General features: G+C 46.8%; 2 protein-coding genes across 9 annotated transcripts; one reads left to right on the top strand and one right to left on the bottom strand.

The window, feature by feature from the left end:
• Positions 1–49: 49 nt before the first annotated feature.
• CD37 (CD37 molecule) lies at positions 50–5,788 on the bottom strand. 8 transcript variants are annotated; one of them, XM_037005879.2, is made up of 9 exons: positions 5,579–5,788; positions 4,799–4,873; positions 4,618–4,690; positions 3,592–3,716; positions 3,400–3,474; positions 2,719–2,823; positions 1,813–2,049; positions 1,373–1,456; positions 50–355 (listed from the first exon to the last, which is right to left on the bottom strand). In XM_037005879.2, the coding sequence occupies exons 2-9, from the start codon at positions 4,865–4,867 to the stop codon at positions 224–226; spliced, it is 900 nt and encodes a 299-aa protein (XP_036861774.1). In that variant the 5' UTR covers positions 4,868–4,873; positions 5,579–5,788; the 3' UTR covers positions 50–223. The 8 variants fall into 8 exon arrangements, with proteins under 8 accessions (XP_036861774.1, XP_017521094.1, XP_036861773.1 ...); XM_017665605.3 differs by having other exon boundaries at positions 5,492–5,732; XM_037005878.2 differs by having other exon boundaries at positions 4,622–4,690; positions 5,579–5,724.
• Positions 4,618–26,090, top strand: SLC6A16 (solute carrier family 6 member 16). Its single transcript, XM_073226365.1, is given in 14 exon segments — positions 4,618–4,703; positions 19,825–20,244; positions 20,657–20,814; positions 21,004–21,179; positions 21,227–21,464; positions 21,691–21,806; positions 21,931–21,935; positions 22,010–22,229; positions 23,585–23,775; positions 23,921–24,122; positions 24,244–24,405; positions 25,510–25,559; positions 25,562–25,671; positions 25,881–26,090. Coding segments are annotated over 13 exon segments (2,202 nt in total). The 5' UTR covers positions 4,618–4,703; positions 19,825–19,880.
• The last annotated feature ends 898 nt before the right edge of the window (positions 26,091–26,988 follow it).

Raw genomic sequence — 26,988 nt, forward strand, 5'->3', positions numbered from 1 at the left:
CAGGGGATTTATTTGGGGTTTGGGCAATAGAATAATTTTTCGTGGGAGGTAGTAGGCTGTCAGATGGAGACAGGGAAATGAAGTTTATTTGGGGGAAGGAAGCTGGTGGCCGGAAGACCCAGGTCCCGCGGGAGAGATGACAGCAGTGGGGCAGGCAGACACCTGGGCACCCCAGAGAATGAGGCAGAGGGCTCACCGGGGATTAAACAAATATTTACAAGCGTCAGGGAAGTGCCCAGGGTCCTTGAAGGGGTCGGGGTGGGGCTTTGGGAAGCGCGGGGCCTAGCGGTACCGAGCGAGTCTGTCGAAGACTTTGTCCAGGTTTCTGCACAGGAATATCGAGAGCGTCATGAAGCTGAGCTATGGAGAAAGGAGACGCTGTCAGAGAGGTCGAGGGGTTGCCGGCGAGAGGGGACCAGGGGGGCGGGTGGGAGTCCAGAGGGAGAAAAGTGAGGGGATCCGGCCTGGGGAAGAAAATAAGGCTCAGAGAGCTGGGCGGGGCGGGATCACGGGAGGGGAGACGGAGTAGGTAGGTGAGTGGGGCTAGAGGGAGAACCAGGCCTGGTCGTGAAAGATGGGGGCAGGGACGAGTTTGGGGGAAGATGAGAGAGGTGGAGGATGTGGTGGAGTTAAGGGTAAAAGGGTAGGAGTCGGAGCAGAATTGGAGCAGGAAGGGGAACAGGGTCGGGTGGAGGGAATCCTGCTTGTCTAGCGCAGGCCTGGAGTCTGGGAAGGGGTAAGATCCGGAGCAAGCCCAGGGTCCTTTATTCCGGAGGCCCTCCTCTTCGGCCTCCACCTCCGCACCCACGCTCTCAGTCCCAGGCTGTTCCTTGTCTTGATCCCAAAGCGGCCAGAGCCCCAGGGCCATGGGCAGTTTGCCCGGCTGGGCCTTGTCTCCCCAGTTGGGGCAGCATCTGCCATGCCCCAGCCACCCCCCAGACTGCCGCTACGCCCGCAGTTGCTCAGCACACCACAGCGCCCGCGGCCACCGTCGGCGCTCGCGGGGCTCGAACGGCAGGCGCCTGGCATCTGTGGCTGGGGTTCCCGGTGGAAAGCGCTGAGCGACAGCAGCAGGCTCAGCCCCGCCACACTCACCTGCGGGGCAAGGGGAGGGCTATTGCAGTAACGGAGGGTGGGACGCCAAGGAGGACCAATGGGAGCCTGGCGAGGAAGGGCGCGCGGACGCCTGCTTCCTGAGTGCGACGGGGCTGGGCTCAGGTCTACCCCGATCCAGGTTGTGGTAAGAAGGCCTGGTCTGGCTGACACCCTATCACGCATGTGCCTTTCCCCAAGAATGGGAAGACGCACAATGTGGAGCGGGGCCTCCTAGGGCTTGCAGGGGTAATCACGAGTGGGGGCGGGACCAGATCACCTCGAGTAGACCGACGCCCAGACAAATGCCCACTATGGAGATGAGGTTATTGTGCAACCACTTCTGGAGGTTCCGCGCGCAGCCCTGGGTATGTAAAGAAAAGTTACGGGTAGGGTTCTTTCTGAGACTCGACCTCAAGCCCGGGCCCACGGTTCACGGTCCATCCCTCACACTCCTCTTCCAGGCCTTGCTCGCTTCCCTAGTCTCTAGTCTCTCCCCTTTGCGCCGTACAAGCCAACCGGGTGCTGCCCTTTCAGCCAGGCCTTTTCTTTAGGCCCCGCCCTTCTTTCAGACACCGCCCCTTCTACGGGGCTCCGTCCCTGTACCGTTATTCTCGTAGCCCAGCCTACTTGCAGATTCCTGATGTTCTGCGGCCCTGCCTCCCGGGGGGTCACTCCCATCCAGGCCGACCTACCCCTCCTGCTCCAAACCCTTCCCACCTCTCGGTAGATGTAGCTGTTTGCCGGGACCACGCAAAAGTCTGTATTTTGCCTGGGCCGCGCCGGTGGTCCGAGCCGGCTGAACTGGGGTAAGGAAATCATATCGAAGACTGCAGAGTCGTTGGTTGCCGATGAGTTATAGCAGGAGCAGGGCACGCGGGGTACCTCCGATTCGTTGCTTCTCAGGCTGGGGACATGGAACCAGTCCTGAGGAGAATTCCAGCCGCAACAGCGCAGCTGGGAAAGGGACAGGAGTCAGAGGAACCGAGACTGGAGGGATGCAAGATGGTTTTGGTGGGGTCAGGGGACTGGGTGATGGGTATGAGGTCATGGTGGAGAGCAAAGGGCTAAGTGCTGCTGGGTGTAGGGTTGGGGACAGTGGGATGGGCTGGAGTTGGGCCAGGGCCAGGGAACATCAGGGGATCATGGGGCTGGGAGAGACGAATTAAGGGGCCAACTGGGGCTGGGGGAGGACCGAAGATTGGGTGGGCAGTGCAATTCAGCCTCAGGTAGGGGACCGGTGGATGGGAGGGCTGGACCTGAATGACCTGGGAATGGAGTCCGGAGGGCCGAGTCCGGTGGGAGTTAGAGTCACTACCCGGCAGGGAGTGGGATTTTGCTAGGGCCTTGGGGCTGGGGTCTTGTCAAAGCAGATGGCGAAGCCATTCCAGGGTCGGGGACCTCGGGGCCTGGGCCAACTGGGGCCAGAACTGTTATGTCCTGGGGGCGGGGCCACATTGAGCGCGGCAGGAGGTGGGGTGGGTGGGTAGGTTTCTGTAGGGTCTCTGAGCTGGGGGCCCCCGGTTTCGTCGGGGCGGAGTCTCCTCGAGGCAGAAGGCGGAGACTCGTCAGGGTCGCAGAGCTGGGGGATGGGGTGCACTTCCGGGTGGGCGGGGCCTCGCGCACCTGGAACTGCACGTAGTCCCAGCTCTCCTCCGCCTCCGTCTTCTCCGGGTCTGTGCGGTACATTTGGATCGTCTGCAGCACGATGTCCTTCACCCTCCGCTCCAGCTGAGAGGCTGAGAATGAGGCTGGCCCCCGCCCATGTCCCCACCTCCATCCGCCCCCGCCCACTCCAGCCACTCCCCAGTTGTCTCAGGGGAGTTGCCCGAAGGGTCCCTGAGCATATTTATGTCGGCCTTCTGTCCCTCCCCGAGTGTCTGGCTAGGTATGTGTCTGTTCCTTAGAACTTCTCTCTCTGACGGCTTCTACCATGTGTCTTTTCTCTCTCACGGTCTCATATTAGGTCTCTTATCTCTTCCTTGGAGACTTTCTGTTTCTCTGAGTTGTTTTTTTCCCCCTCTCTTATATTGTTTCCCTTTGTGTCTATGGCTGTCTTGCTGTGCCTGTCGTCCTCCATCGGCGTTGGTCTTTTTCTGACTCCCCATCTCCTTGTCTGTGTCTCTCTGCCATCTCTGTCTCAGTGTCTGTGTCTGTTTCCGTCTTCCTCTGCCTCCTTACGTTATTCTCTTTGTCTGTGTCAGCCCCTGTCTGCCCGTTTCCGGGTCTTTCCACCCCCTCCCACCCCTCCCACCCCCACCCACTAGCTGCGGGGGTTGGGGCTGGAGGGGGGGAAGGCAAGCCTACCCGGATCCGCTGAGTGGAGATGAGGATTCCCAGGGTGATCTGCGTGGCAAACAGGAGCAGCAGTATCCCAAAATACTGGGGGCAGAGTAGAGAGGTCAGGCTGAGCCCCTCCCCAAGATGCAGGGGCTGCCAGGGCCCTATCTGAGGCTGGCATAAGTAGTCCTAGAGAGGGAGAGAGGGAGGGGCACTCACCAGGCCCAGGAGGCAGCGTAGCTCCTTCAGGGCCCCCACACAGCCCAGGAGGGCAAGGCCCATGGTGAGGATTCCAGAGACGGCCAGGCCTTTGGACCAGATCTGCAGGGGCATGAAGGACAAGCCTGGGGGAGGTGAGAAGCAGTGACATTGGGCCCCGTGTTCACAGCTCCAGGTAGCCCAGTTCCCCAACCATGCAGCCACTCAAGTGGGGAGCCTCTTTCTGGGCTCCTGATACCCCCCCACCCTTTCTCTGGGTCTCTGGCTCTGCCCCACACTGAGTCTCTGTACCTCTCCTGAGAGTCTCTCCTCCTCTCTGAGTCTCTGTCCGCCTCTCTCTTGGGGCTCAGGTCCTCGTCTGAGCCTCCTTCCCTTTCTTTCCTCTAGGTCTCTGTTCCCTTCTTTCTGGATCTCTGTCCCTCTTTCTTCCTCGTCACTGTCTCTCCCTCTTTTTCTCAGTCTCTTTCCTCCTCCCCCCAGTAGTTTCAGTCCCATCCTTTGTTTGGTGACCTTAGATTAATCACTTAACCCTCCAGGAGGCCTAGGGAACAATGATACCTAGTTCCTAGGGTTGTTTTGAGAAACACATGGGAGGCATGTGTTCAACCCAGGCCAAACACTTATTAAATATGAGCTATTAGGATTTTGGCCATTTCCCTACTGTTATTATTAGTGTTACATCTGCTCTTAAGTGACTTCTCTCTGAACCTCGAGAGAGGGGAAGATTTGTGGGAAGACCTGATGCACCTTCACCAGATCTGACACCTAGGAAGTACCTGAGCAATGGCTATTATTATTATTATTAATTACTATTCATATGTACAATGCATTTGTCAGATGCTGCAGCTTAGAGAGGTGCGGCAGTGGTGAGCCGTGAGGTGGGGCCTGGGGCCTGCGGCCTGCTTAGGGAGTTGGGCACCCTGGGCCTTCCTGCGACAAGTGAGACTCCAGGAGGTTGCTTCCAGTGAGGCTGGGTACTGCCCCCCGCTCCAGGTAGGCCCTCCCCAGTTGCCCCAGCCCCCTCACCCACAAAGGACACGAAGCTGGTCTTGTCGATGAGTATCCAGATGCCGAAGCAGAAAATCAGGCTGCCTAGAACCTGGGGAGAGGAGGTGAGAATGTGGCGGTGGGCAAAGGGGGCTGTGAGGTTGGGTGGCGGCGGCGGAGGCTGGGCTGGCTCGGTCTGGGTAGCCATGAGGCGACTCACGAAGAAGAAGAGGTTGAAAACGAAGAGGAGGTACTTGGTGAAGCTGAGGCAGCTGTCCTGGGCCGACATCTTCTCCTAGAAGGGCGAGCGATCAGTGGGAGGGTCAGGACAGAAGAAGTGTTGGCAGTGGGGGAGACAGACAGAAAAACAGGCTGTGAGACAGGGAGAGAGAGAGAGAGCGAGCCCGCAAGAGAAAGGGAGAAAGGAAGAACACAGAGAAAGAGGAAGTTCCCTGGGGGGAGCCCCACCCCCTCCCTCTACCCACGAGTTGCCTTTCTTCTGTGCCTCTATCCCTGCCTCTCTCACCTACCCCACTGGGACCCACATACCAGTACCTGAGGGGCCTTGGAGTTTGCTGACACCAAGGACGCACCAGGTAGTCCCTCTCAGCTCTCCATGGCTCAGGCTGGGGGACCCACAGGGCCTCTGATCTACTCTGGGCACCTGGACCCTAGGGCAGCCCTGGACAGCGGCTGACATCGTAGACAAGACAGTCTGACCTCACCGCCTGCTAAGCTGGGACATCTATGCATCTATCTCTGTGCCCCTTTCCTGGCCCTGGGCCTCTTGTCCTCCCCGCTCTGGGTCTCTCTTCCCTTCTTTCTGGGTTCCTGTCCCCCTCTCTCTGGGTCTCTGTTCCTTTCTCTCTGGGTCAATGTCCCCCAACCCCTGTTCCCAGGTCTCTACACCTACCCTTGCTGGGTTTCTGGCCCTCTCTCTGCATGCTTGTCCTTCCTCTGTTTATCTCCCCGAACCTGCCACCTGGTCATTGCCCCTCACTTGCAGTTTGCATCTTGCTCTGTGGCAGGAGCTGGCACCTGGGGGAAGTGAAAGTGCTGCAGGCCCCCAGTGGGAAGGCCCCCGGAGTGGGGGGCTGCTGGGCCGTGCCAAAACACCCAGAGCGGAAGCTGAGTCTCAGGCAGTACTTCCTGCCTCTGCAGTGGGGCCCCAAAGGAGGAGGCCCCTGGGCAGCCAGGATTGGCCCTGGGATCTCAGCAGTTAGAGTGGGGTTTTTGCAGTATTTGATTGTCTCTAAGCCTAAGCTGCATACCCAGCAGCCTCTGAAGTCTCCTGTGATGTGCCACAGGCTCCCCACTCTTGTCAGGCCCTGAATTCCTTACAGATTTCCGATATCATGGGTGTTCCTACCATCCTGAAATCCACCCACGCCCTAGAAAACCAGCCCCTCCTTAGAGACCCTACACCCCCTCTGTCTTGAGAGTTTTCATCCACTATTTTATTTTTCAAGGCTCCAAGTGCAATTAATTTTCTTATTAGTGTCATAAAAACTCAATTCATATTAATACTCTTCTGATCTTTTTTTTACTCTGGGTCTTCTTTTCTTTCCCCCTTCCACTTTATTGAGGAATAATCGACAGATATAATTGTATGTATGTAAAGTATTCAACATGATTCGATACATATAATATTGTGGAATGATTACACATTCATCACCTTACATAGTTATACATAGTTATTCTTTTTTTTTTCTTTTCTGTCTTGTGGTGAGAATGCTTAAGAGATACTCTCAGCAACTGCCCATTGCCTGATACTGTGCTATTAACTATAGTCACCATGCTGTACGTTCCGTCCTCAGAACTTACTCCTCTTATAACTGAAAGTTTGTGCTTTTGACCAACAGCTCCCCATTCTGCCCACTTCCCAGCCTCTGGTAACCATTATTCTACACTATTTCTATGAAATCAACCTTAAAAAAAAACAGATTCCACACATAAATGATACTATACATACAGTATTCATCTTTCTCTGGCTAATTTCACCTACTATAATGTTTTCCAGGCTCATCCATGTTGTCATAAATAGCAGAGTTCCTTCTTTCTTATGGCTGAATAATATTCCACTTTTTTTTTTTGGTGGGTCACCTTTTTTTTTTTTTTGGAATCGTTTATCTACAATTACATGAGGAACATTATGTTTACTAGACTCCCCCCTTCACCAAGTCCCCCCCACATACCCCATTAGTCACTGTCCATCAGTGTAGTGAGATGCTGTAAAATCACTACTTGTCTTATCTGTGTTGCATAGCCCTCCCCGTGCCCCCCAACATTATACATGCTAATTGTAAGGCCCCCTTCTTCCCCTCCTTCTCCCTCCCTTCCCACCCATCCTCCCCAGTCCCTTTCCCTTTGGTAACTGTTTGTCCATTCTTGGGTTTTGTGATTCTGCTGCTGTTTTGTTCCTTCCATTTTTAATATTCCACATTTTTATATGTACCCCGTGTTTTCTTGATCCATTCACCCACAGAAGGACATTTAGTGGACATTTAGTTTCCATATCTTGGTTATTGTGAATACTGCTGCAGTGAACATGGATGTGCTGATATCTCTTCAAGACACTAATTTCATTTCCTTTGGATATGTACCCAGGAGTGGGATTGCTGGACCATTTGTTGGTTCTATTTTGAATTTTTGAGGATCTTCCTCCGTACTGTTTTCCACAGTGGCTGCACCAATTTGGCTTCCCACAGCAGTGCACAAAAGTTCCCTTCCCTCCACATTCTTGCCAACCCTTGATATCTTTTGACTTTTTGGTAACAGCCATCCTAAGGGGTGTGAGGTGACACCTCATTGTGGTTTTGACTTGCATTTCCCTGATGACTAGTGATGTTGAATACCTTTTCATGTATCTATTGGCCAGTTGTATGTCTTCTTTAGAAAATGTCTATTCAAGTCTGTTGCCCATTTAAAAATTGGATTATAGGTTTTTTTTGTGCTATTGAATTGTATGAGTTCTTTGTATATTTTGGATATTAACCCCTTATCAGATATGTGGTATGTAAATATTTTCTCCCATTCTCCACTGAAAAGGCTGCCTTTTTGGTTTATTGTTTCCTTTGCTGTGTAGAAGCTTTTGTTTGATGTAATCGCTCTTGTTTATTTTAGCGTTTGTTTCTTATGCTTTTGGTGTCTTAACCAATAAATTATTGCCAAGATCAACTTGGCAAAACTCAAGGAGCTGTTTTTCTGTGCTTTCTAGGAGTTTTCTGGTTTCAGGTCTTACATTTAAGTCTTTAATCCACTTCACGTTGATTTTTGTGAGTAGTGTATGACAGCGGTTCTTTTTCATTCATTTGCATGTGGGTATCCAGTTTTCCCAACACTGTTTATTGATGAGACCATCTTTTCCCCATTATGTGTTACTGGCACCCTTGTCAAAAATTAGTGGACTATATATGTATGTGGATATATTTCTGGCCTCTCTATTTCTCAATTCTGTTTCCTTGTTTTTATGCCAGTACCATATTGTTTTGATTACCGTAACTTTGTATAGAGTTTGAAATCAAGATGTGTTCTTTCCCAAGGTTGCTTTGGCTATTCAGGGTCCTTTGTAGTTCCATACAAATGTTAGGATGTTTTTTTCTATTTCTGTGAAAAATGCCATTATAATTTTGATAACGATTGCATCGAATCTATAGATTGCTTTGGGTAGCATGGACATTTTCACAACATTAATTCTTCCAATCTAAGAACACTGGATATCTTTCTCTTTATTTGTGTCTTCTTCAATTTCTTTTATCAGTGTCTTACATCTTTCAGGGTACAGATGTGTCACCTCCTAGATTAAATTTATTCCTAAGTATTTTATTGGTTTTGATGCTATTATAAATGGTATTGCTTTCTTAATCTCACATTCAGATAATTTATTGTTAGTGTGTAGAAACACAACTGATTCTTTCATGTTGATTTTGTATCCTGTAACTTTAGTGAATTCATTTATTAATTTTAACAGTTTTTTTTTATGGAATCTTTAGGGTTTTCTATGCAAGATCTATGTTGTCTGCAAACAGTTTGTTTTCTTCCTTTCCAACTTGGATGACTTTTCTTTCTTTTTTTTGCCTAATTGCTGTGGCTAGGACGCCAAATATTATGTTGAGTAAAAGTGGTGAGTGTGTATTTTGGTATTGTTCCTGATCTTAGAGGAAAGGCTCTTTAATCTTCCACTATTGAATATGATGTTAGCTGTGGGCTTGTCATATTGGCTTTTATTATGTTGAGTTACATGCTTGCTATACCTAATTTTTTTGAGAATTTTTACATGAGAATATGGTGAATTTGGTCAAATGTTTTCTCCATATCTATTGAAATGGTCATTTGATCCTTCGTCTGTTAATGTGGTGTATCAATCACATTTACTGATTTGCATGTGTTGAACCAACTTTGCATCCCAGGGATAAATCCCTCCCGATTGTGATGTATGATTCTTTCAATGTGCTTTTGAATTCAGTTTGCTAGTTTTTTGTTGAGGACTTTTACATCTATGTTCATCAGGGATATTGGCCTGTAATTTTCTTTACATGAAGTATCCTTGTCCGGCTTTGGTATCAGAGTAATGTGGGTCTCATAAGATGAGTTTGGAAGTCTTCTTTTTTCAATTTTTGCGAAGAGTTTGACAATGATCAGTCTTCCTTAAATGTCTGGTGGAAATCACCTATAAAGTCATCTGGCCCTGGAATTGTGTTTGTTGGGAGGTTTTTGATTCCTGATTCAATCTACTTGCTTGTTACCTGTCCAGGTTTACTTCGTGATTCAGTCTTGGTAAGTTGTATATGTTTCTAGGAATTTATCCAATTCTTCTAAGTTATCTAATTACTCGTAGTAGTTTCTTATAATCTTTTGTATTTCTGTGGTATCAGTTATTATGTCTCCTCTTTCATCTATAATTTTATTGAGTTATTTATTTTTTCATTAGCCTGACTAAAGGTTTTGTTTTTCAATTTTGTTTCTCTTTTAAAAAAACTTTGATCTTTTTTACTCTCTTTCTAGTCTCTAATTCATTTATTTTTGCTCTAATCATTATTATTTCCTTTCTTCTGCTACCTTTAGGCTTAGTTTGTTCTTCTTTTTCTAGTTTCTTGAGGTTTAAGGTTAGAACATAGATGCAAAAGTCCTCAACAAAATGGTAGTGAACTGAATTCACCCTTTTTCATTCTTATTTCTGTTTTTCCCCTCTGATTGGGTAATATCAAGAGATTTGTCTTCATGTTCTCCCTTTGAGCCCATCAGTCCCTAATCCAATCCATCCTTCCTCCTAATTCTCTACCCTGTCCCCTCCTCTCTGTCATCATGGCTCAGGCTGGCTCAGGACTTGTGCTGTCCCACCTGGATCCATACCTCAGGCTTCTCCCTGGCTTTAGTCTCCATGCTCCAGTACATTCCTTCCGTGGCCCTGAGGAGTCTTTTTGAATGCAGACCTGGGTTACACAGCTCTGTGTCCAAATTTCAGGACGCTGACTCACCACTCCTTCTCCCTCAGCTCCCACTTCTAAACCATCATGACATCTTCTTACGCGCTACCACTACTAGTATACTACTTCAAATCTATCCACTTCTCTCCAGCTTGCCACCAGCCCAATTCAGGCTCTCGTCATTTTCTACACAAATAATTATAATTGCCTCCAAACTGATTATAGTAGGTTGAATGTCATCCATGAAGAGATATGTCCTTGCCCTAATCCCTACAATGTGATTTTATTTGGGAAAAAGGTCTTTGCAGATGTAATTAACAATTTCAAGATGAGATTATCCTAGATTATCTGACTGGGCTCTTAAGTCTAAGGACAAGTGTCCTTATAAAACACAAGGAGAGGAGAGACACTCCTAGAAGAGAAGACCATGTGAAGACAGAGGCAGAGATTGTAGTTATGCGGACACAAGCCAAGGAATGCCCGGAGCCATCCGAATTTATCCTTAGCCCACACATCCTATTATCTGCCCAGAAGCCAGAAGGATCCATCCTCCTGTTTCAAGTCAGTCACTTCTTTACTCAAAACCTTATTTTCATCTCAAGAAAAATCCCAACTTTTTACCGTGATTTACAAGGGCCTGCATACTTCTCTGATCCCATCTATTACCACCCTTCCCCTCTGTCATTGGATCCAGCCACACTGGCTTCCTTGCTGTTTGAAGAACCTGTCCAGGGTACTGATTAAATATCTTTGCCATTGCTGTTCCTTCTGCCTGCAGTGCTCTTCCCTGTTCTGTTCATACTTCCTTCCTCATCTCCTTCATGACTGCTCCAGTGTTTTTTCTCTGAGAGGTCTCGCTTGATTACTCTGTCCATAGCTCCCTGCCTTGTCCCCTCGTAACACTCTGTTTTGCTTTTTTAACAGCACTCCCACTCTAGGAAATTCTTATTTATGTGTTTACTATCTTTTTGCAATCAGAATGTAAAATCTTTTTCATAACAATATCTGAGGGCCTAGGGAATTGTGGGGCACATCGTTCAATAAATATTTGACTGAAATTTTTCCTGATGTCTTGAGTTCACAGTTTCCTGCCTCAGGGCCTTTGCATAACCTTGGACCCTGAGATGCTCATACTCCATTTTTCACATAGTAAGACATCCTCCAAAGCTCAGCTTCAATGTTACTTTCTCAGAGAACTCCCCCATCTAAATTAGGTCTATGTGCTGAAGGAGTGAATAATTTCCACAGGTTGTGATGCTGTCTAATAGCACCTGGACATTTTCCTATTGTATCTCTTTGTTCGTCATAACAGTCTGAGCTTATGGTCTTCAACATGTAGCCTTGGAATCTCTGTAGGTTCCCGAGACACTTTCAGGCGTCCATGAGGTGAAAATTATCTTCATAATACTGTTAGGATGTTATTATTTGCCTTTTCTATTAGGATGTTATTATTTGCCTTTTCACTCTTATTTTCTCTTGAGTGTACAATGATGTTTTCCAGAAGCTGCAGGACATGAGGTATTTCAACAGACCCAGTGCAGAAGCAGATATGGAAATCCAACTGTGTTCTCTTAAGTCAGGCATTAAAGAGATTTGCAGAAATGTACAACATTCTTCTCAGTTATTTGTGGCATGGAAATTATAGTTATTTTTCAAAAAAAATTATTCATGTTAACACATAATGGATTTTTGATAACAATATATATCTAGAAATTTCTCAGTTTTAATAGATAGTGATGATGAAAAATTCTGAGATGTCCTAAAATTAAGTGACATAAAGGTCAGAGAATAGGGGAGGTAATCAGTCAATAGCCAAGGACTGTAGCTAAGCAGAGACTTCATGTTCCTGAATGAAATAATTTCAGCAATGATCTAGAAGGCTGCCAGAACCATTGTACCTCTCTTACACATGAACGGTTCCTGACTGTTGTAAACAACCAATCCACAAGCCTTCTCTATGCAATAATCACCTAGCCCTGGACTTTCCCAACTCATGTTTGCCAGCCTTTCTTATCTGTAGCCACTGTAAACTTGAACAACTTTCTTTTCTTGAGACCCCTTATAAATATCCTCTGATTCTTGAGTTTGATGAACAGGTTGTTTCTGTTAACTGGCCTTGCTGCTTGGTGAAGCAGAATCTGCCTGTCCCAGGACTCAGTTCTTTATCTGGTAGCATCTGTAATGGCTCAACAGACACTTCAGAGATTCAGAGATTTCTCAGTCTCTAGAGCTTTAGATTTGTCACTAGATATAACTTACATAAACATACAACCCACATAAATATAACCTATATAAATCATTGGGGTCTTTATCATTTTTAAGATTATAAAAGTGGCCCTAAGACCAAAGAGTTTGAGACCTGCTGACCTAAATAAATCTTTGGGTTTTTGATTCTTGTCTGCAATTGCAAAGATTTCCGAGCAATCTGATGGCAAGGTCCCTGTCTGTCTCACTGGACACATACTTAAGGTTTGTCTAGTAGCTGGGGAGCCTTAAGTAAGCGTCAAAGGTTCAAAGGCAAGAAGAAATGATTGGGAAAAACAACTCTTCCCCTGCATCCTCATCTCCACCTAAGGGGAGTGGAAGCAAAACGCACGCTCCACATCAAGGATGTGGCCAAGAGCCAGGACAGAGCAGGATTGGGGAAGGTGTGGAGGGGTAGGGGGTCCAAAGAAGAAATCGAAGAAGGCGGCGCATGCGCGGGCAGAGGGCGCGTGCGTGCGCGCACGTAAGGAGTGGGTATAGGAGAGGGCAGAGAGGCGGAATTATCCGTTAGGTCAGTAGGGGGCGCGCAGAGGAAGCTGAGGCGCATGCGCAGAGGAACGGCGGGAAAGGCGGCACCGGAGGCAGAGCAAGGAGCGGCGCGAGAGCGGGTCTGAAGAGGCCTAAGGTGTTCGGTGGGCATCTTAATTGAGGCTTCTTCACTCACCTTTTCGCTTGATTGACCAGACGGAAGAGCTCAGGCCTCAGGGCTAGGGTGGGGGTGACTTGGCCCCAAGAAACCCTGAAACGCTCGTAGATCTGGGGGCGTGTGGCAGGGTGTCGCTCGCAAGCCCTGGGGTCACGGGTCGCCCTCAGGGGTAACAGGCCGCCGGACGGGAGCCTCCTGGGCGTCCCGGACTCGGCGGAGCAGGGGGAGAAAACAGGCCTGAGAGGGCCCCCCTTTTTTATCCCCTGGGGCCCAGGAAACTGGCTTCAGCCCTGAGGCCCGGCCAGCACGGGGCTCGGCCGTCGGTCCCCGCTCGCTGGTCGGCAGAACTGGGTCCAGCCCCGTCACCCGCCTGTTAGGGACAGTTTCTTCCTGCTGCTTGGGGAACCTTGAGGGCAGCTCCCCCTTTAATTTTTGGACATTAGAGCTCTGGGGAAGGAGGTAAGCTGAGAGGCATGGGCTTTTGTGGGAGATCCCAGCACTCCGGGACGGCCTGGGGGCTGACGGGGAGGGTCCCCCACGTTGGGCCATCACCGGGGCCTCCCTAGCCTGGAAGACCTGCCAGGGATCTGAGGGCTTTATAGGTGTCGCAGTGGCCAGTGTTCAGAATGTCAGTTTGCCAAAAGTCAGGTCTCTCACAGAAGAGTCACATTTAACCCATTTACTTGCAGGAAACTTGTTTTAAGGACTACTCTTCTTGAATGTGTTCAGGAAAGGTGGATATGTTTTTCATGAACACAATTTCCTTTCTTTAGGTGGACCAGAGTCAGGGTTCGTGTTAACATCAATTATGAGAATCAGTAGTCTTGTTATTTTGAGGTATGTTACATTTCAGCTGCTGGCAAAATAGCTAGTACTAGTGAAGATTTGTGCTTCTGAGGTCAGTTGCCCACTATAAGATAAATGTCTCAAGCTTCCACAACTTGGTTAGCTTTTGAACAAACTGAATCAGATTTGTTTTTCTGTTTACTTTCCACTGCTCCCTTGCCCCCCAGTCTCCCAACCAAAGAAAAGAAAAACCCAAATGAGAAAAGTCACTATGGATACTTTTTAGAGTTTATTTGGTTTTGTGTTGATAACCCAAAGATCCTTGTTACTTTTTCTCTCTAGCTCTTGTGACACTGTTTTCTTCTGGCATTTCTCCTAATTCTCTGTCCATGTCTTCTTTTTCTTTATATTTTATTTTTAACATCCTAAGACATGAAATAGAATATGCATACACAAAAGTGCATGTAACATACAGAATTTTAAATGAGTAACTTTAAAGCTCTTATTTGTGTAACTGCTGCCCAAATCAAGAAATAGAACATTAAATAAAATACCTAGGAATAAACCTAACCAAGGAAGTGAAAGACCTATACCCTGAAAACTACAAGACACTCTTAAGAGAAATTAAAGAGGACACTAACAAATGGAAACTCATCCCATGCTCTTGAGTAGGAAGAATTAATATCGTCAAAATGGCCATCCTGCCTAAAGCCATCTACAGATTCAATGCAATCCCTATCAAAATACCAACAGCATTCTTCAATGAACTGCAACAAATAGTTATAAAATTCATATAGAACCACAAAGGACCCCGAATAGCCAAAGCAACCCTGAGAAGGAAGAATAAAGCAGGGGGAATTACACTCCCCACCTTCAAGCTCTACTACAGAGCCACAGTATTCAAGACAATTTGGTACTGGCACAAGAACAGACCCATAGACCAGTGGAACAGACTAGAGAGTCCAGATATTAACCTAAGCATATATGGTCAATTAATATACGATAAAGGAGCCATGGATATACAATGGGGAAATGACAGTCTCTTCAACAGCTAGTGTTGGCAAAACTGGACAGCTACATGTAAGAGAATGAAACTGGATTACTAACTCCATACACAAAAGTAAACTCGAAATGGATCAAAGACCTGAATGTAAATTATGAAACCATAAAACTCTTAGAAGAAAACATAGGCAAAACTCTCTTGAATATAAACATGAACAACTTCTTCATGAACATATCTCTACGGGCAAGGGAAACAAAAGCAAAAATGAACAAGTGGGACTATATCAAACCAAAAAGCTTCTGTACAGCAAAGGACACCATCAGTAGAACAAAAAGGCATCCTACAGTATGGGAGAATATATTCATAAATGACATACCCGATAAGGAGTCGACATCCAAAATATACAAAGACCTCATGTACCTCAACAAACAAATAGCAAATAATCCAATTAAAAAATGGGCAGAGGATCTGAACAGACACTTCTCCAAAGAAGAAATTCAGATGGCCAACAGACACTTGAAAAGATGCTCCACATCACTAATCATCAGAGAAATGCAAATTAAAACCACATTGAGATACCACCTCACACCAGTTAGGATGGCCACCATCCAAAAGACAAACAACGACAAATGTTGGTGAGGATGTGGTGAAAGGGGAACTCCCTCCTACACTGCTGGTGGGAATGTAAGCTAGTTCAACCATTGTGGAAAGCAATATGGAGGTTCCTCAAAAAACTAAAAATAGAAATACCATTTGACCCAGGAATTCCACTCCTAGGAATTTACCCAAAGAATACAAGCTCTCAGATTCAAAAAGACATATGCATCCTATGTTTATCACAGCACTGTTTACAATAGCCAAGAAATGGAAGCAACCCAAGTGTCCATCAGTAGATGAATGGATAAAGAAGAGGTGGTACATATACACAATGGAATACTATTCAGCCATAAGAAAGAAGCAAATCCTACTATTTGCAACAACATGGATGGAGCTAGAGGGTATTATGCTCAGGCAGAGAAAGACAAGTACCAAATGATTTCCCTCATTTGTGGAGTATAACAACGAAGCAAAACTGAAGGAACAAAATAGCAGCAGACTCACAGACTCCAAGAAGCGACTAGTGGTTACCAAAGGGGAGGGGTGTGGGAGGCGGGTGGGGAGGGAGGGAGAAGGGGATTGAGGGGTATCATGATTGGTGCACATAGTGTGTGTGGGGTTACGGGGAAGATAGTATAGCTCAGAGAAGACAAATAGGGACTCTGTGGCCTCTTACTAAACTGACGGACAGTGACTGCAATGAGGTATGGGGGAGACTCGATAATAAGGGTGAATGTAATAAACGCATTTTTTGTGAAACCTTCAGTACATATCAATGATACCTTAATAAAAAAAATAGTCTTTGTTTAATAATTCCATCATCTGGGTTATCTCAGGATTGCTATCTATTGATTGTCTTTTCCCCTGGGTAATGGTCAGAGTTGCATGTGTGAGTCTGTGTTTTGAGTGGTAAATAATTTTGGATTGTATCCTGGGAATTTGGAATGTTGTGAATTCTGTTTCCTGTTAATATGCTCTGGAGAATCTTGACTTTTATTTGCTTATTTGTTTTAGCAGGCAATCATCCTAGGGAGGTTCGGATGGCAAGTTTTGTTCTATTCTATGGGTGTTGGTTATTATGTTAACATTTTCAAAGTCTCAGCTATGCTATTTGGGTTAGGATGTGCTGCCCGGGATTAGTTTGTGACTTGGCCAGTGGTTTATATCATGGTTCAGTTTTCTAAGCCTTTGCTTCACTGTGTTTGTTGTGCGCTTGTGTCGTTCAGAGGTGAGCCTCTGAAGTAAGAAGGGAAAATTAGCATCCCCCCCACCCTGTTTGGTGCATAGGAGCTCTTTTCCTGGTCCTCTGGGAATGAGGGGTTTCTCCTGCAGTTTTAGCTTTTAGTGCTTGTTGTAGAGGGCCATAACTTGGCATATTTTTGCATCGAGAAACAAAGGAGGGAAAAGAATATGTGAAACTCGCTCCCCCCCATTATAAGTCATTATTCACGTTTTTACTTAAATCCCTAGTCTGACCACTATTGTTTACTTTTCAAAGACCTCCAGTAGTTGCTTTTAAAATTCTATCCAGAGATTTTAGTGTAATCAGTGAGAGAGACTGGCTGTATGTCATTAGCTCACTCCATTTTGGCCAGAACAGAAGACTAGTGGTGGTCTCTTCATTATTTTTGGCACTTAATTCTTCTAATAAATGATAAAATTGTGTTAGCTTTCATGAAAATGAATGTCGAGACTTTTATTGGAATTGCACTGAATCTATAAATCAATTTAGGGGAGGAATTCCATCTTTACAGTATTGAATACATCTGTCCATGAACGTGGATATTTCTGCATTTATTTAGGTCTGTTTTAATATGGCTTAGGTTTATTTCTTCATGCCATAGAGGTTGTTTTATTGTAAGTGCTATCGTTCTATTTTTTTAAATTCACTTTCTGTTTATTTTTACTGTATAGAAATCCAGGTTTTTTTCCCCCAATGTTTATTTTTAACTTAAACTTTCATTGAATATTCACATATTGAATCATGCACAGATGATAATTCCTGCTAAATAAATCATCGCAATGTGAGCCCACTATCCTGGCTTCTGACACCATGGATTTCTTTTGCTTATTCTTGAACTTCATATAAGTGGAATTATATACTATTTTGTATTCTAGCCTGGCTTCTTTTATTCAAAGTAATGTTTCTGAGATCCATCCAGGTTGCGCATATCAGTAATTCACTCTTTTTATTGTTGTATAACCATTATACAAAGATACCATCCCTTATATTTCTGTTGAATGCTATTCGGGGTGTTTTGAGGTTTTGGCAGTTATGAATAATGCAGCTATTCGCATGCTTGCACATGATTGTGTACTTACATAAACATTTGGTTAGATAATCACTTTGGAGTGGGTCATAAAATATGAAAATACCTATAATATGTAGTTACATTCAACTAGTTTTCTGAAGTAGTTAATCAATCTATGTTCCTCCCAAAAGTGTGAGTCCCATCCTTTGGTTTAATTAGTTTTTTTCATGTTAGCTTGTCTAGTGCGTATATAATGGTATCTCACTGTGGCTTCCTCCCAACATTTTATTATGAAAAAACATTTAAGCATACAGAAAAGTTGAAAAACTTATACAGTGACCATCCATGTACCCATCAACCTAGATTCTACAATTAACATTTTACGATACTGATTTATCTCGTATATATTCATCTACTCTCATTGTGGTTTTAATTTACATTTTCTTCTTGACCAGCGGAAATGAGTACTGTGTACCTTTTCATATGTTCCTGACTATTTGTATATCTGTTTTTGTAATATGCTTGTTCAAACTTTCTGTTTCCTTCCCTCCCCTTGTTAGGTGGTCTGTGTTTTAAAATGTATTTAAACGTTTTTTTTTTTGGTTATATATTTTGTTAGTTTCCTACTGTTGCTCTAACTGTAACTACAAAACTTGTGGCTTAAAACAACATGAATTTATTGTCTTACAGTTCTGGAGGTCAGAAATCTGGAATCAGTTTCACTGGGCTAAAAGAAGGTGTTGGCAGGCCCATGTTCTTCACATAGCATCTCAGGGAGAATCCATTTCCTAACCTTTTACAGCTACTAGAAACCATCTGCATTCTTTCAATCGCGTCCCTTCCTTCTCAGTCAGAGAGTGTCCTCCTCCTCTAATTCTGACTCTCCTGTCTCCATCTGTCCCTTATTAGGATCAATTACAGGGCTCATCATAGATAATCCAGGATAGTCTCCCCATTTCAAAATCCATAACAACCACATTGAAAAGTCACTTTTGCCATGTGAGGTACCACTCAGCAGTTCTAGGGATTAGGACGTGGATGTCTTGGAGGCCATTATTCTGTCTAGCATGTATGTTGCAAATATCTTCCGCTACTCTATGGCTTGTCTGCTCATTCAGTTAATGGCAACTTCTGATTGCTTATCAAACTTTCCCTTCGTGACTGATGCTCTTTGTGTCCTATTTAAGAAATCTGGGCCTACCCCCAAGTCAGGCAGATATTCTCCTAGGTTTTTTCATCTAGAAATGTTATTGTTTTTCCTTTCATATTTAGAACTACAGTCTGCTCTGAAGAGATTTTTGTTTAATATGTGAAGCTGGGGAGGCCAACGTTCATTTATTTCTATATAGCTACCCAATTGCCCTAACAACTAGATTTATTGAAAAGAATGTCCTTTCTCTACAGCTTTGCAGTGCCCTCTTTGTTGTAAATCAGTTATCCATGTATGTATGTGTTTCTGAATTCTCCCAGTGGCATCCAAAGAACTTCCTGCAATAATGGAAATGTTATGTATCTGTTCTACCAATATGGTAGCCATGTGGCTGCCAAGCACTTGATATGTAGCTAGTGTGACTTAGGAACTAAATTGTTAATGTTATTTAATTTTAATTTACATAGCCATATGTTATTTAATTTTAATTTACATAGTAGCTACCACAGGGGCAGCACAGCATATTGCTCCAGTGATCTATTTGTGCCACAGATCCTGGCACCAACACCGTACTCTCTTCATTATTGTAACTTTACAATTAGTCTACATTTTGTTCTTCTCCAGCAAGACTGTGTTAACCATTGTAGACCTTTTGTTTCTTTGTGTACCTTTTAGAATCAAGATTGTAAGTTTCCACAAAAACCCTGCTGTGACTTTAGGAGGGTTTTGCACTGAGTCTATAGATCATATTAGGGAAACTTGACCTTGTTATACTATTAAGATTTCCAATTCATGAGCATGTCATATCTCTTTATTTAGGGCTTTTTTATCACCTCTCAATACTATTTTATAATTCGTGTATGTGTGTAAAGATTTTGTTCTTCGTTTGTTAAAATTACTCTTAGACGATATCTTCTGGTATTGTTGTGGATGGTATTGTTTTCCAGTTGTTATGTGGTAGAGACAGGCATTTTCTTGGTATCTTTTCCAGGGTGGGCACTCTATGTTCTTATCCACATAAGGATAAGAGGGGTGGGGAGGCCTCAAGAGTTCGTGTAGGATTAGGTTTGTCTCTTCCTTAGCTCATATGCCTAAAAGCTGCAGTTTCTGATGTCCTTAAGGTCAACAAGGAAGAAGGCTGCATCCCTGCAGTTGCAGGAACTCAAGTCCACCCAGGATGACGACTGTTAATAAAAGCATGGAGGCCCAGGATAAGGAACCCTGGATGTCTGGGACTTCGGATTCCAAATACCTGACTGCTACTACCTCAGTTTCCCCAGTCTTAAAGTCCGAGTTGTTGTCTGCTGAGGAACTGAATGGGGAGAAAGAGAAGGTTGACACTCTGTCATCACACAGTTGGTTTGATGAAGATAATGATGAAGCACTGGAGACCACAGACAAAGATGAGCCAAAGGATGAAGCCCCCACTGACCGGCCATCCTGGGCCAGTAAAACTGAGTACCTCCTGGCCCAGGTGGGCTTCTCTGTGGGGCTGAACACCACCTGGCGCTTTCCTTATCTGTGTTTTCACAATGGAGGTGGTAAGCCTGGGGACCAGGAATCATGGATGCACAGGGGTTGGGGAGCTGGAGGCCTGTTCTGGCTACTCTGGGGTCCCTGAGATAGGCAGGAACTAAGGATTTGGGATCGTTGGGCAGGAGCCAGGTGCCTGAACACCTAGATGTTTGGAACATGGGAGCAGGATAGCTGAATATTTTGGTTCATAAAGATGGTGAGGGTAGGAGTGGAAACTGGGTACCTGGGTCTTCCAGGAATTGGAGGCCAAGGGACTGGACATTGGAACTGTGAGGGACATGGAAGTAATTGAGTCCTAAAGCCTGAGGCCCTGGGAGAGGTCACTGATGGGGAGCATGTTTTCCTGGAACCCCAAAGAGGCCCTGGCCCTGAAAAGCCAGATGGTTCTCAGAGCCCCTCCCTGGATCCCCTGCACAGGCAGCTTTCTCATCATCTACGTCCTCATGCTGCTCTTGGTCGGGGTTCCGCTTCTCCTGCTGGAGATGGCAGCCGGTCCGAGGATGCATCAGGGCAGCTTGGGTGTGTGGACGGCCGTCAGCCCCTGGACTGGCGGTTTGGGGTATACCAGCCTCACAGTGAGGAGCCCGGGCTGCCCTGGCCTGCCCTCTGCTCCCCACCCCGATTCCAGCCCTAGTCCTGGGATGGGTCCAGTGGCTTTGCTTATATGGGTCCAGGCCTGTCAGGTCCCCAGTCCTTGGGCCAAGTTCCCCTCCTTTTGTTGGCCTCCTTCCTTCCCCTACTTCCGGATTCTCCCTGTCCCCCAGGTGTGCTTCATCGCGGGCTTGTACTACAGCGTGCTCATGGCCTGGGGTGCCTTCTATTTGGTTCAGTCTTTGCAGTCTCCACTGCCTTGGGCATCATGTCCCTTACTGAGAAATTCCAGTGATTTTGGTGAGAAGAGAGGGAAAAGGGCAGGTGGGAGGGCTGAGAAAAGTACAAAGCAATGAAGAAGGAAGAGGATCATTGCTAGGATGGGGATGAATGGGAAGGTGATGAAAGGGGTATGAAGGAGGGGGGAGATGCGGAGAAGAGGGGAGGCACCTGGTCTTGCAGTTTCCTCCATGGTCAGTTCACCTCAGATCCTGAGTGTGCACAGACAACATCCACCACGTACTTCTGGTACCGGCATGTACTGAAGGCCGGAGACGAGATTGAGATGGGTGGGCCGCCAGTAGTGCATCTCAGTGTCTGTCTCTTTGCGTCTGGTTCATTATCTGCGTCTCCATGATCAGAGGGCCCAGGGCCACTGGGAAGGTGAGCAGCCCTTTGACTTACTGATCCGATGGGCCCCTTCTGTTTGAGACCCCTGATGCTCTCCTAACTTGATGGCTGTTGGTCTCCCAACTTCTCCCTCCTTCTAATATGCCTTCTGATTCCCAATAGCCATGTGTCTCACTATCTCAAGTTCTGCCTATGCTGAATTCTATGTCTGAACCATACTTCCTACTCAGGTGCTGTATGTCTCAGTGACCCTTCCCTACATCTGCCTTTCCTGTCTCCTTATCCGGAGCATCATGCTGGAAGGCGCACATTTTGGTCTCAAGAGTCTGTTGGCTGCCAAGGTGAGGTGACCCCTGCCCTTTAACCCTCTTACCCAAGTGGGGGTGTCAAGGGCATTTATTGTTGTCTGTCTGATAGAGGCTGTCTTCTCTCCCTCTTTTTTATTCCCTGCCTCTTATCTCCCATCTCAGCCACGGTTTACGCCCCTCACTTTATATCCCAATTTGCACAATCCTTCTCCTCAGGTGCCAGCCCTGTACTCCGCGTAAGTGTGGCGCCGGGCAGGGAACCAGCTCTTTCTGTCCGTAGGCTCTGGCTTCAGCAGCTTCACCGCAATAAGCTCGTACACCCCGCAGCCCAACAACTGTGTCACTGATGCTGTCACTGTGGCTCTTCTCAGCCTGACCTCCTCGCTGGTGGTCATGTTATTTGTATTTGCCATAATAGGCCACTTGGCTACAGAGACCAGCAAAAAATGCTGCCTGAAGTGAGCCTACTATTTCATATGGAGATCACGATAAGGATCAAGGTCTTAGGAATAGCCCACAGAAGTCCAGCCTAGCCCCCCACCCCCGGAATATTGGCTCAGTCAATACAGGGCCCTAAAATCCGAGCATCCTAAACCTTAGAAACACCTGAATCTCTTCAACCCTATTTCTTTTAGAGCTACCTTTCTAAAGTAGGAAAGCCCCAAACGGCAGAGGTTTTCAAGGGTGTGTTTACCCCATTCTTAACTGGGGGCTGCCATGGAAGACATTAGGGGATACCTTCAGCTGAACCATTAGACAAAAAACTGGGGGGACCCCCAGGGCCAAAGCCCTTATAGTCTGTTCCCCATTGTCTTCTCCTGTGACAGTCGTTCCAAAAATATTCCTTGGACACTTAAAAAATATCTATTTACCAACCCCTGTGTTGTGTTCTGGAACCCCGGCTAATGGTGAAGCACCACCCTTGCCCTCATGAAAGCCACAGTCTTTTGAGGAAGCAGATACAGAGCAGACAGTCCCAAACTAGATGAGAACTGGTAGTAGGCACGATGTGAGACAGAGGAGGGAGCTGCTAGCTTCCACGGGCAGTCAGAGGTGGCTTCCTAGTGGAGGCGGTCCCGGGCTGAGTTTGCCGCCTGAGAAATCACCCCTGCAACCATTCTTTCAGATATTTCCCATTCGTACACCTATATATGAAAACATACCATTTTTAAAAAGTTGGATCATACCATACTGCTTTTCTTCAGTTTGTTTATTTGCCCTTATGAAAATAGATTTTGAGCAATTTTCCATGGCAGCGAGTAGAATTTAGTAAACTGAGTAGGGGTTGACGGGTATTTGCTATCTGGAGAATGGGTGTGGGGGCACAACTGGGGGTGGAGTGGGGCAGTTCTAGGCAGAGAGAACGTCGGGCACCAAAGACACTGAGGCAAGAGAGCGGAGCACGTGGAGGAATGTTTACTAGTTGAATATGGCTGAGCAGAGGGGGCGAGGAGAGTTGTGAGTGATGAGGCTGGAGTGGATAGCAGGTCCAGAAAGCCGAGAAGCCCTGATGTCCTGACATGGTCTGGTAGGAGGTCAGGGTCCTAACATCCTCAGTGATACTGCAGCAAAGGCCCCTGCGGGTGTCCACAGAAGTCAGAAGTTCTCTGGTCTCACACAGACACTTCTGTGATGGTGACAGTAGGTGTCAGGCAGTGGTCCCGAGGGTCCTGGAAACTGAAGTTTCAGTGCAAGCTCTACTTTAAATGAGATTGAAAACGTTATGTTAATGATTTCCGTTCTCATCTGGAAGATGAGGGAGGAAAAGCTATCTTAAAAAGCCAAATGGTTTATATGATTCTACCCCTGTCCCCAGGAATGCTGAGACAGTGATGAGACTGGTAGCAATGTAGGTGCTACCTCCTGAGGTCCGGCCCCCGGATAGTCTGTCTCATCATCCAGACCCCATCTACTCCATGTGGCTTAGCAACCTCCCTGAACAAGTCAGAAGCATAGTCCTACCATATTTGTCCAATTGCAGCTTATCTGAGCAGTTGAAGGAGGTAGGTAATGGTGGGGAATGGGGGCCTAGAGATCCCCTCAATGTGCATTAACCATGCTACCAATAGTTTCCTAGGGGAGGGGACCACAACAGAGTTAGGACTCTACAGACTGAGCTCAGAGCCCTCACCATCCCTCCCTTCATTCACAGGTCATGGAGGGTCAGGTTTGGTCCTTGTGGCATTTACTGACGTCATCTTCTCTGTGTTTTCTGGATCCACCTTCTGGTCCATCATCATCTTCCTATTGCTGGTGAACCTGGGGCTGTGCACCATGACAGGGGTCATGCAGGGTATCATTACCCCACTCCAGGACACCTTCTCTTCCCTCAGGAAATACACAAAGCTGCTCACAGGTACTCTGACCTCTGACTGCCCTCCCACCTATGGCCATTGTTTACCTTAACTCCACTGAAGCTCTTACCCAGCTGAGCTTGGATTCTGACCTTGACCCAAATCTGTTGTTTTCCTCCAGTGGGGGTCTGTATGTGTGTGTGTTCCTGTGCAGCCTTATTTCTGCATGGCCCTCTGGCAGCTACTATGTGAACCTGCTGGATGAATACTGGGCATCTCTGTGCCTCTTCTTCATTCTCATCTTGGAGAACGTGGCCATGGCCTGGATCTATGGAGCCAGAAGGTGTTGCCTTCAGCCCAGGATCTTCTGCCATGTGCCCACACAGCCAGGGTCCCTAGGGAGCTTTGGCCTCTCCTGTGAGGTCTCCAATCCCAGGGCCTATGGAGAGCCCCATAGGTGGGAGGGGGGAGGGCATGGGCTGGCTCCTGGAGAAAGCAGTTGCAGAGTGGAAAAGTGGTGAACAGTCCATGTCAAGTCCCAGGGGCTCCTGAGCCCTGCTTTTAACCAGGGTAGTGCTGAACATCTGAGACATGTAATCCTGTGCTTTTCAAAGTGTGCCCTGTGGCCCAGCAATATTGGTATCACCTGGAAGCTTATCAGAAATGCAGACCCCCAGGCTCCACCCAAGACCTTTGAATCTATACCTGCATTTTAGCAGGAATCCCAAGTGATGCTTATGCACACTAGTATTTGAGAACCACCATGTAATCCAAGGGTGACAGCATTTCCAGGTGAAAGCTGTTCCTGGCATCAGTTTGCTGATCCATACGCTCACTTCCAAATACCTCTTAGGGCCTCCCTATGTGTCAGGCAGGCCTGTGGTGAGGAGTGGGGATGCTGGGATGAATTATATTTAGTTTCTGCTTTCAGAGCACACTGAAGAAAACATACATAAGCAGATTCTTGGGCAGTGTGAAAAGCCAATGATAGAGGCAACTGAGGACTACAGAAACCCAGCTAGTTATCTAAAGAAGACTGAGGAGTCAGGCAAGGATGCCTGCCCAGAGTGTAGACAGATGAAGGGAAGCTTGTCAAGGGAGAGAAAGAAGGGCATTCCAGGCAGAAGGAAACTGCTTTGCATATATATTGGGGTTATGAAAGTGTACAAAGAAGGCCATAGATGTGGGCTTGAAGAAACTACACTAAGGAGCTTGGCTTCTCTCCTGTGAGTGATGGTGAGAAAAATGTTTAACAAAATCCCGGGGCTGGGACAGAAATCAGACTGAAAGGGGATGAATTAGAGGCGAGAAGACTGGTTGCAGAGGTGAGCGGGAAGATTTACGAAATGTTAAGGGCTCTGTTCCAGCCGAGGCTAGGATTGAGCCCTCCCCCAAGGCTGGGTAGGCCTGGCTGGGCGTCCCGGAGCGCCGCGGCTCTTCCTCCCAGGTTCCTCGCAGACCTCAGCGTCATGCTGGGCCGCCCCGTCTCCCCGTCTGTCGCTGGCTGTGGTGCTGCCTGTCTCCCGCCGTGCTGCTGGTCCTGTTTGTAACTGCCCTGACTCATCTGTCTCTGAAGACCATCAGCTGCTTGGCGTGGGACTCAAGCACTGTGAGCCTCCCTCCCAGACCCCATGGCCTCTAGGGAGTGGGAACAAGCCTTAGACCCGCCCTTGCCTCCAGGACTCAGTCATCTCATTCCCTGACCCCCTGGGGATTCAGTCATTTGCTCTCCCCGCTGGGTTTGTCTCCCCCTGCCCTCTGCAGCCTTTCGCTCCGGAGAACCTGGGCAGTTTAAGCCTTCCTCCCCTTTCTCCGCAGTCCAATGAGGAGATCCGAACTTACCCGTCATGGGCGAAAGGCTTGCTTGTCGTCCTCGTCGTCGTGCCCGTCTTTCCCGTCCCTGCCTACTTCCTGTACACCCTCGCCGGGTGGCTTTTCCAGTCTCCATGGTCTGCAGCAGGACCTTCACTCCCCTCAAACCCGAAGCTACAGTGGGCTCGCCGGAGGCCCTTCCACAGGTCCAAGTGAGGCAAAGCCTGAGGAAGACTATTAAAATGGATGAATTACCGGGGAAAGAACTCGCTGACATGTGATTCCTCTTGGAAATGAAGACTTGGTTCATTTGGCAAAACATCACTTCTGTTTCAAAATGTAACTCCCTGGCTGGCACTGTAGCATTAGAAGAGGTAAACATAGCAACTGCTAATATAACTTGACCCAAAGACCTTTTGTTTTCCTGGATTGGGGACGTTTTTCTGGCCTGATGGGGATTAACATAGTCATTCCACTCATCTCCCACACTTTCCGTCACCAGATGCGGAATAATGGTGTTCTTTGACTTCCAGGATTTGGTTGATAGTGACTGCTGACCCTGCTTCTTCTAGGCTACCTTCCTCTTTGAATTGGTTCTGTGAGATCTCCTCCCAACGAAAGTAGGGCAGAAATGGTGCTGGTAAACAAATCAGTTCGGTGGAGTTTTGCTTTTGTCATAAAAAAAAAAGGGTGCAACTCCCAGTCTTGACTTCCATGGACTCTGTCAGATCCAAATGCTGGAATCCCAGGTCTTCACTGCCTAGTGCTTCCTGTAAGTAAACTGGATCAGATAGACACAATTTGCTCAGAAAATAGTGGATTCATTGATTATGGCAGAGTGGTTAACTGTTTGTTAATTGGTGACCTCCTCCTATTTCTTAAAAACTTGAAATAGTTGATTACTTTACCAAGTCTACTAAGGGGCTTAAAACTTTATACAACATCTTTATTTTTACTAAGGTGGTTCAGGAGCCTGCAGGAAGGATATTGGCAGGAAATGAGGGGGAGAGAAGAGGTTGTCTGCAGACATTGAACAAGACCCAAGGAGGATTTCATCTGGGGCAATGTGACATATAAATAAAATAAGACCAACCAAATACACCATATTATAAGA

The sequence above is a fragment of the Manis javanica genome, chromosome 17 (genome assembly GCF_040802235.1).
Source record: "Manis javanica isolate MJ-LG chromosome 17, MJ_LKY, whole genome shotgun sequence".
Taxonomy (NCBI): domain Eukaryota; kingdom Metazoa; phylum Chordata; class Mammalia; order Pholidota; family Manidae; genus Manis; species Manis javanica.

What these genes read in the sequence shown, in the direction of transcription:
- CD37 (XM_017665603.3), bottom strand. Translation starts at nt 5,522, where the DNA reads ATGCAGAGAGAGGGCCAGAAACCCAGCAAGG. An exon ending in TTTTCAACCTCTTCTTCTTC is followed by an intron (nt 4,691 to 4,798) that starts GTGAGTCGCCTC and finishes TCCTCTCCCCAG; the next exon opens with GTTCTAGGCAGCCTGATTTT. An exon ending in GGGACTACGTGCAGTTCCAG is followed by an intron (nt 2,050 to 2,718) that starts GTGCGCGAGGCC and finishes TCCCTTTCCCAG; the next exon opens with CTGCGCTGTTGCGGCTGGAA.